Source organism: Chenopodium album, chromosome 25 (assembly GCF_948465745.1).
Source record: "Chenopodium album chromosome 25, dcCheAlbu1.1, whole genome shotgun sequence".
Lineage (NCBI taxonomy): Eukaryota > Viridiplantae > Streptophyta > Magnoliopsida > Caryophyllales > Amaranthaceae > Chenopodium > Chenopodium album.
Genome location: NC_137858.1, coordinates 3840173 through 3850262, shown reverse-complemented (window position 1 = coordinate 3850262; position 10090 = coordinate 3840173). Strand labels below are relative to the sequence as shown.

Genomic DNA, 10090 nt, shown 5'->3' with positions numbered 1-10090 from the left:
GTAACCTTTATTAAAAGTTGTATAACGTTTAATACTATTGTGAACTTGAACTACGACGTTATGACCTTAATTTTAACATAGTGACCTTTATTATTAATATTGACCTTATAAAATATTTCATTAAAAAAATTAACCTCTTATAGCCTATATATTACCAAAATAAGTTTTATTTTCAACATAGCAACCTTCATTTTATTATAGTGACTTTTTTTTTTATTAATAAAACAACCATAGTTTCTCTAATGTTAGTGGTCCACAATAAATTAGTGTGAACCAGATAGGAACATAGATATTATTGTGAAAAGATATATGTAAGATACTGTGATAGAGTTTAGGAAGTTCAGATATTTAGGAATATTAGAGTTAGTATTCCTATTGTCTAATGTATCCGACTGTTATGAATGAAAAAATACAATAAGAAAATACAGAGAACTATTTTCTTCAAATATTTTTTAAAGGGATAGAGCAAAGGCGGAGCACCGACAATTGGATGGAGACGCATCTGCATGAAAAGTAACACGTGGTTGCATTTTTGCATACGATTTCTCACTAGGTAGTGTGTATGCGCCAAACCACTCCTCTGTAGTCTGTTTAATATAATGTTAGTAGTTATAATAACTTAAGTAGGGATTGATAAATGATAATAGTCGAATGCTACGTACTGTTAAGTATCTAAAAATTAGATATTAGTAAAATAAATAATTGCAGAATGGCTAATACAAGTAAATAATTAGACGAATAACCTTACTCCATTAGTGACAAAGAAAGATTGTAGAGTTGAAGATTTACTGCGTGCAATATAATCCTACCTTAAAGAGAGTCTAATAAGCATATGATATTATGATGAGATGAACTATGAAATGATGAGATGAACTATGAAGTTGAAAGTTACTTCTAATTAGAGTTACTTCCTAATTCTATACATATCTTAAATTAGGAAGATTGTAGAGTTGAAAGTTACTTCTATACATGTTGAGATAGAATTAGGAAACTAATTCTATCATATAGAATATTCTAATAATATCTTTGATGGCATAGAATATTTAGAAATATATGATAATTTTTCCTAATTTAAGATATGTATAGAATTAGGAAATATACTTGTTGTATGAAGAATGTGAGTTGAATTCCTTTCAAATTTCGCTTCTTCATTGGAGTTTCACTGCTCTCTTTGACAAAGTCATGATGATGGAACTTTTGTTTAACATTGTTATCTATAAAAGGTGAATTATATCGACCAAAGAGATTTTCAATTAGAGAATTTATTTTATGGGAAATTTTCTCCATTCTCGTTCCGAAACATTTGAAATTCATCAATATTAAGTTGGCAACTTCGCTTCCATGAAAATCAACTACAATTTCATAAGTAACATTTTTAGCCGACTTATTCTAAGCCGAAAATGCCCAAGAATAAGTCGGCTAAAAATGTTACTGATGAGACCGTAGTTGATTTTCATGGAAGCGAAGTTGCCAACTCAATAAATTCTCTAACCGAAGATCTCTCTTCGCTAGAGAGCAGTGAACTCCAATAAAAAAGGCGAAATTTAAAAGGAATACTCTGTATTTTCTCATTGTGATATTCCATTCATTCTCTTCGGCCACATTACAATATATATAGACATAGGAATATATCTAACCCTAATATTCCTTATTATCTTAACTTCCTATAATATATCACATATATCTTTTTCACAATAATATCTTATATGATATTATTTTCATAATATCATATATATCACAATATACGAACCTATCTCAATAATTTCTAAATAATCTATGCCATCAAAGATATTATCACAATTTTCTATATGATAGAATTAGTTTCCTAATTCTATCTCAACAATACAAATTGGTGGCGGGCATCCAATTGCAAATCAAACAAACAGTACGTAAGCATCAGGGAATCCTCCCTAATAAAGTCGGTTGGTTGACATGGTAAGCATCTTAATTATCTTGGCATTGGCATGGTAGGAGAATATATTCTTAATTGACTATATCTACTCATCTTTATAGTACAAACTAGAAAAGCATCAATTAAATCCCTCTTTTCTTCTATTTTTATTTCAATGTTCCCCATTTACTGTAATTGGGTATCTATTTCCTCGTCTCTTGCTTTTAAACAGAATAACAATTTTCTTAACTTTATTCTATCATACATATATTTATTATAGTCATCATTTAAAGGAAGCTATAATCTAAAGTCCATATAATAGTTATTTGTTGTGACTGTGAGGTTGGAGGGTGGCATAGTCAATTAGTCAATAGTGCATACCAAGTATAATCTTAAGTCCTTCACAATGGCAGGCAATATTAAGCAGTATTCTTACTTGATAGCCCATACATCCTTCACGAATCACGATGCAAGATTAAGCAGTACTCGTACTTGATAGGCCATTCGTAACCAAATAGCTCAACATTTTGAAAAATAATTAAGGTCCAGCTATCTCTAAATCCACCCTGTGTAATCAGTAAATGCTAAAAGCCAGGTTTATTTACCGTTCTACAGATAATGTATACATCAGCAATAAGTATGAACGCCATATAACACCAGAATAATGGTTCAAATAAAGTGTGAAGGCCATGTACAAATAACAAATTTACAAGACAATTTTCATTCATATAGTAGATCAGATAAAGAATGCATGTAATACAGGTATGTATAGATATATAATCAGAAACTTGCGAAGATAAACAAATGCTACATATAAGACCATTTTAAGCTACCACAACCTAACTTTTCCATGTTCCTAAATTCTGCTACAAGCTACAGGTATCAGCATCATCAACAATTTCTAGAGAACTGGTTTCTTTCATTTGATTTCTTTGTTTTTCTTCCACTTGATATAAATGGATGAAGGAAGAGAAGAGAGACAAGAGTTTGTTAACAAAAGGGGGAAAAAAATCTACAGTTTATCATTAGCAAGCACTTGATCACTTGGAACTTGGCGAACAAATTGTCCTTTCACCCTAGGCCGCTGCTCTGCTAGTTTTTTCCTGCTTTGATACCGCACCTGCAGTTTAATCAAATACTTGGTGAGATGATCCACCATTCGACATTGAAAATCAAGACATGTAAACATTTAGGCATATGGAATTCTAGAGGTGCACACAATTTGTTCAGGTCAAATTCATATACCACAAGTATTTGTCAATTGATGTTTGTTCACCTTTTTCCCAAAGCATCGGCTTTTCCGTTTTTGCAGGTACTTAGCCTTAGCTGCTTCTCTTTCTGCAGAATGAAGACCCATTTTCAACTTAAACTGATCATGTAAGAAGGGCTTACAGCCTTCACTCTCCTCAACAAGGCTAGATTCCTTCATGCCAGAAGCAGTGGCATTAACATCAGTAATCTCAGATGCACTTCCATGTGCATTGAGCTTTTGTTGATTACCAAGATCATTACACTGAGTACCACTGCCACTTGGATCCACGACTTGTGAGCTGCTGTACCCAGATTGATCAGCTGATTCCCTAGTTTTAAGCTCGTCCCCAGCTTGGTCACACCCTTGAATAGAACTATGAGTCCCTGGATCAGAGAGTTTTGAAGGACTAGTCATGAGAGGTGACTCCTCTCTTTGCAATGCCGAATTCGGACTTCTTGCTGTTGGACATGGGTATGGATTAAATATTGGCTGAAATACAGCACCATAGCTAGCCCAAACACCATTATCAAACGCAAGTCCTGGTAGGGAAACAGGCCCAATTTGATGGTTAGGGGAAACTGGGTCACAATGTGCAGGTTGAGGAGCAAGAATATTAGGTTTGTTTTCCAAATGGCTGCTGCAAGGTTTAGGCCACAGCAGAGAATCAGCAGCACCTTTGATTTTCAGCAGTTCATCATCTGATGACGGGACAGAGGTCCGAGGCTTCTTGATACTGCTATACCTGCAGAAAAAAATAGCTCTACTTGATTATGTTCACAGCAAAAACCAGTCATCAATGCTACACCAGTATTATTGCACCAGTTATAATAACACACTGCTCTTAATACAGAAAACTGAACATCAGCAAAAGACTAATGAACAAAAACCTCCACAACATGAAATATTGAGAAAAAAAGTATCCACTCCCCTTCCCTCCAAAATAACAAACCACACACAAAGCAAGTGTCCACTCTATGTAAGCAATTCATTGATATGACAAACTCGCACTAATCTAAATACAGTAACAGTACTTAACTCACATCCTTAATTAGTTCCCCAAATTTATAACTTCAGGGGTTGCCTAGATCCATTAGAATACTTAGCCCTCAATTCTATCGACCATATCTCCTTAGGATATGAGAGTCGCCTATTTTTCAATGAATCTCTATAACATGAACAAGGAGGGGGGGGTGTGGGGGGGATGAAATAGTAACTTACCATGAGAAGGCAGAGGCATTAGAATGATTCAGTATTTGCCTCTCATGTACCTCTTTGGTCTCTGAATTGAGAGGTCTTTTTAAAGAAAGTTCTAGTGCAGGAGTAGAATTCTGTCTGCTAAACTCTCCATTGAAACTATCTCTCCCTGCTGCACCTTCTTGTTCCTTTATTCTCCCAATCAAGTCAGCAGCTTCAATTAAAGGTTGTGGAAGATCATGGCCAGCGATTTTAGCTCTATACGTGTTATTTCCTGGGCTTTTGCCTCCATCATCAGTTGCTATACCAGCACAAGATCCATCTTCAACTCTTGTAGAAATTGAAATACTAACTTCTTTTGATAGTTGAACATTAGATCCTAATTTGTCTGTATTGTCTGCAACAAAATGAAGAAGAGATGCTGATGTCAGCAAGCCATCTAGGATCCTGGTCAGTGATCTAAGATTTGTCACAATAAACATACCATCTATGACATTGGTATTTAAGGACAATCCCTCCTCCAATTTGACATCCTTAGCTTGATGCTTATCTTCCCTGCCGCTGACTTCAGTTTCTTCTCCGTGTTTCACTCGTAAGAGACACTGCAAAATTATCATGTATACATGCTTAGCTTCTATGGAACACATTGTGCAAAAGCTCGGGAAACGACGCAAAAATTGCAACCTCTTTGTAAAACTTTGTGAAATTAATTTGAGCTGGAATTGACATTCTTCACAAGATTAGCCTCACTCACAAATCAGCTAGTCAGACTCGTTTTTTTTTTTTTTTTTTTTTTTCAGATTAAACAGTGAGGGTGTCAAACATGTGCATAGAAAATTGCAGACAACTGATTGCATGGAGGCTAATGTAAAGGTGGGCAGGTGGCAAATGGGTCTTCGGGATTGGCTTGAGTCAGTTCAGCTCAGGGCATTTGAACAATGAGTCCATTGGTTCGCATTGTATCCAGCCATATCTATTTCAAATATATTTGATATTGAAAAAAAAAAAAATCCATTTTAAGCCATATGCACTTCAGGTGGGTAACACCATTTCAGTTATGATTTGGGTCAGCTCAGATTTGCCAGGTCTAGATGTTAAAAACTCTTTAATCCTTCATACCAGAACCAATTCAGCAATACTATAATAATAAAAAGTATCTGCAGTGTAGCAAGCATCTGTTGACACTCACTTGGGCATCAGTAGCTTTATCACTGAAGTCACTACTTCTCCAGCTGGAAGAGACATTATCACCAGAGTGATTGGTTGCTTGATTGTTTTCAAATGGTGCCTCGGCTTCATGTTGTCCAATTGTTAAATTTTGAGGATTATGTCCACCATTGTTCTGTGAAAGAAAAGAGCAAAAAAATATCAGAAACAGCACTAGAAAGTTAAAGAAATTCAACAAAAAAAGGTATGAAAGGTAGGGTGATACAGCAAGCCTCTTCCAGACATGGCGCCACAGGTTTTTCAGTTCATTTTTCCTGACAGGCTTTACAAGAAAGTCAGCTGCACCCTTTAATAAGCATTTTAACACCATACTTATTGAATCCTGTGATGACATAACTGCATGGTAAAAAATAGAAGGTGACTTGGCTGAAGTGAGAAGGAAAATCCAACAGAAGAACAAAAATAATTGAGCTCATGAGACACACTTATAACAGGAATATTTTTGCAGCCATCGTGTTCCATGATTAATGTGAGAAGAGCATATCCAGATATTGACGGCAAATCCAGTTCAGTTAATATGAGGTCTATGCTATTGTGTCGGCGCTTGAGGATTTCCCAAGCCTTCAATCCATCTGAAATAGCAGCAACTGCCAAATAAAAATAGAATAAGAGCCTATTTGCTTCAAAATATTCAGCTGGTGCAATCAGAAAAATAGTATAAAGTTTGAATGAAACATGATGGCAAAGAGAAAAAGGGGAAAATAAAAACTCAGCATATAACACAAGTTTTTAAGCTTGAAAATATGAGGAAGGAGGAGAAGGGGGACAAATAGAAGATGTACAAATATATAGTACTAAGCTGCATTATCAGCCAACTCCAAGGGAGTTTGGTGTCCACCTAAAATGCTCTTATTACGTTCAAGTTAAAATGATTATTGAACGTGTTTTTTTAACTTTAAAGCACGCATTGCATGCATATAGATCTAGTAGCTAGTGACTGAGAAACCACACACCAAATCAAATATAAGATCCATTGTATAGCAAAAGGGCATGCTAGTAAAGAACTAACACCTCTAATACACGGTCAAAATGCAATCTAGCCACATACTACTACTACGTAAAGATTCCACGTACTAAAACTACTACGTAAACATGCCACCACCTGCTACTACTACTACATACAGATTTCACGTACTAAATCTACTACGTAACAATTGTTATGATTTCACTACATTGCCATCACTACTACTACATAGCAATTCTATCGCTACTAAAACACTGCATTCCACTACTACTACTACCACCAGGTTACTAGCATACAAAAACTTTTTAAAGTAAAACCCAATCTTCTACCTTCGACAAAAAGTTTGTTTTTAAAAAAACATATGAATCTTGTGAAAGCACTAGATTCAGAAGCATTTAAAATCCAGTCACTAAAGTTCAATCTACAAATTTAAATCCTGGTACCTTCTCTGATTCAAGCATCACTCAGCAAAAAAATTTCCTAACATAAACAATTGAAAACTTGCAAACATTAGAATAAAGCTCACAAACTCCACAAACCTTACCATTCCTCACCCCCAGTTTCATCATTTTTATGCACCCGGTTTTCGCTTGTGGTGGACGAGATATCAACATAATAGACTCTTATCATGATCTGAGAAGACAACCATACCAATGTCCGATTTACTCCTCGTATTGTCAATTGGTTTTGAAATGTAGATCTCAGTTTGACTCCCACCATTTTCATGAACAGATCACTACCCCACTACCCCCATTTTTACTACTCCATAATCAATCAAAAATTAAACAAATCAACAATCTAATAAGTTAACAATTTTTTCGCAGAATTAAAACTTCACCAGCTAGAATTTAACAACATCAAAACTCAATTACATCCACTGCTAAACTTCAACTTAAAACCACAAGTCATTTTCATCAAATTCTATAAATATCTCACAGTAACTAACCATTTTAACTACCCCACCACCAAAATTTCACATGAACAAGTAGAACAACAATCAATTCAATAAACCCAGCAAATTCAATCTAAACAACAAAAATTAATTAAATAGATTAATTTATACCTTTGTAATTATATTTGCGAAGGAGGGCACCAATAATATGACGAGTAGAATCATCAGCTTCAACAAGAAGAACTTTGAGCACCATTCTTGGCATTATATTCTCCCATTTCATTTCTTCTGACCCATTTTCTCTCTCCCCTTCTTCTTCCTCGACCTCCATTACCACCACATCCATGTCTTTTACCAAATTACCCCCTCTAAATTTAATTCAAAAATCAATCAAAAATAATCAAATAAAATTAACCACCCCCTTTATCTTCTACAAAATACCCACAAAACCTAATAATAAACCCTTCATTCTCCATTCTACAAACCCACCTAATTCTTCACTTTTCTTCTTTCTTTCACTGTACATTGACCCATCATCTTCTTCGTCTTCTTTTTTTTAATAATTAATTTCCTTTTTTGGAAAATTCCCGAAATATCTAGTGGGTAATAAACGATCTTTGTTGAGCTAAATGATTGTTAATTTTGTAAAAATAAAATAGAGAAGTTTCAGAGAGTTGTAGTTTGAAGTTTGAAGAAGAAGAAAGGAAGAGTCTTTAAATTTGAGCCGCAAAAACCGCAGAAAATATCTGATGAGAAGAAGAGAGAGAATATGAGACAGAAATCAAAAGCGGGGCCGCCATTGGTTTCTGGTTGGTTCATGCTGAGTTGTCTTATTCCTGGTCACTAGTTTTCATCTCTATCGCACATGCTTTCTTTTTTATTTTCCTTTTTTCAAAAAAAAAATGGATGTACGAATTACTGAGTGAAGGTTTTTTGATCTTCTTATGACTTTAATGATGTGCACTATGGCCCCTATCTCACTAATTGTTACACGTAACGCTATTAGTTAGATAGCGTGATTAAAAAGTGGAAGGGAGATTACCGTTTATAAGGTGAAGTCAGGTTAACGAGTTAGACAATATAAGAAGTGAAAGGTAAGGGGATTTTATTTCAACTAGCCTTTTGGCCCGTTCGATGCACGGGTTCTTACCTAAGTTATTTAATATGTAGGTATGTTTTTCAATAGTTGAAACTTTTGATATGAAATACGAAGTAATTGTTTCATTGCTAAAACTTAAAGGGAAAAAAAAGAATGAGGGTAGAACAATGGAAAAAGATAATGAAATTTAGTTACGTATATATACATGAAGATTGTAGGATATGAAATGACATATTAGTTTAAGGTATGTTTTAAGTCTAGGAATTAAAAAGACAATTTTTATATAATTCAATTCATATGTTTATGTGAAGTATATTAATTGGTTCAACTTTATATTATTATGATGGAAATGAAACACTTCATTTTCTTAATTGAATTTGCAAGTTATGGAATACATTAAGACTTAAACAAAAAGATTAAAAGGGGTGACATGTGTCATATGTGGTATTGAGTGACTTGTGATGACATGTGTCATATGAAAAATTATGGTTTGTGTTTTTAAATACTAATAATAAAGTATAGATGCTCATAGTAAGGATTGAATTGAATTAAATCGATTGGAATGTCTTTTGCTTATCACTAAGCTAGTGTTTTGTAGGTTGATATACATAAATGAAATTACTAGCAATGCATGTATGGAATTATTGACAATGTATAAGGCCATAAGGGTATCAATAAACACTAAAAAGTTATTAGTACATACATTGGGTAACCATATGAAATATATGAATTATTCTTATTTTTGTTCACATGTTATAACAATTACTATTACCTTGCCTTTTTTTATCTCTCATTTGTTTACACATGGGCATTTTTGACATACTATATCTTTTATACTTATTTGTACTTTATGTGTCCGTTTAGGATGTATAGACACTTCATCCAACTGTCGTGTCCGTGTCGGACACCGTATCAAACACCGACACTCGTGAGACACACAATAATTGGAGTGCTTACATATAAATCTCATTATTAATATAATATAATATGATCTGATGAGCGGACAAAATGACAAATATATGGTCAAATTCTTTTTTTAATTATATTTTAATATTTTCGTATTCGTGTAGTCTCTTATCTTGAGATAGATATTTTTCCATATCTGTTTCATATCCGTATCTATGTCAGTACCCGTACTTGTACAACCTAGGTGTCCGGCAAACTATTGCGACATAAGTACATAACAATGTAGTAAGAATGTAACAGTTAGGCCCTGTTTGATTCACCTTAATTTTGCTGAACTGAAATTAATTTTACTGAACTGAACTTATTTTTACTGAACTGAAATTATTTTTATTGAAATTAAATTATTTTTACTGAACTGAAATTATTTTTACTGATTTTCTATTATAGTTCTTCTTTAAAAAAACTGAATTTTACTAAATTGAAATTATTTTTACTGAACTGAACTTATTTTTACTGAACTAAAATTATTTTTACTTATTATTATTATTTTTTTAAGGTGAAAAGAACAGGGTTTTAGTCCGGTGAGAATGTGAGATCCTTCATTCTACCAGTATCATTTTTTTGCACCCAAAAATGTGCTAACCGTATCTTTAAAAGGATGGTGT

General features: G+C 33.8%; 1 protein-coding gene across 3 annotated transcripts; it reads right to left on the bottom strand.

Annotated features, from left to right (window-relative positions):
• Positions 1–2583: 2583 nt before the first annotated feature.
• On the bottom strand, positions 2584–8168 carry LOC145613504 (two-component response regulator-like APRR5). 3 transcript variants are annotated; one of them, XM_081668624.1, is made up of 8 exons: positions 7592–8167; positions 5990–6151; positions 5770–5900; positions 5527–5679; positions 4822–4939; positions 4362–4734; positions 3168–3885; positions 2584–3011 (listed from the first exon to the last, which is right to left on the bottom strand). In XM_081668624.1, exons 1-8 carry the CDS (start codon positions 7764–7766, stop codon positions 2904–2906), a joined length of 1938 nt encoding a protein of 645 aa, XP_081524750.1. In that variant the 5' UTR covers positions 7767–8167; the 3' UTR covers positions 2584–2903. The 3 variants fall into 3 exon arrangements, with proteins under 3 accessions (XP_081524750.1, XP_081524749.1, XP_081524748.1); XM_081668623.1 differs by having other exon boundaries at positions 3137–3885; positions 5527–5900; positions 7592–8168; XM_081668622.1 differs by having other exon boundaries at positions 5527–5900; positions 7592–8168.
• Positions 8169–10090: the final 1922 nt, after the last annotated feature.

Excerpts from the sequence above, each read along its gene's own strand:
- LOC145613504 (XM_081668622.1), bottom strand. The coding sequence starts at position 7,766 with ATGGATGTGGTGGTAATGGAGGTCGAGGAAGAAGAAGGGGAGAGAGAA. Across the intron at positions 5,901-5,989 it reads CAAAAATATTCCTGTTATAA|TTATGTCATCACAGGATTCA; the intron begins GTGTGTCTCATG and ends TTTACCATGCAG. Across the intron at positions 4,940-5,526 it reads ATAAAGCTACTGATGCCCAA|TGTCTCTTACGAGTGAAACA; the intron begins GTGAGTGTCAAC and ends ATAATTTTGCAG.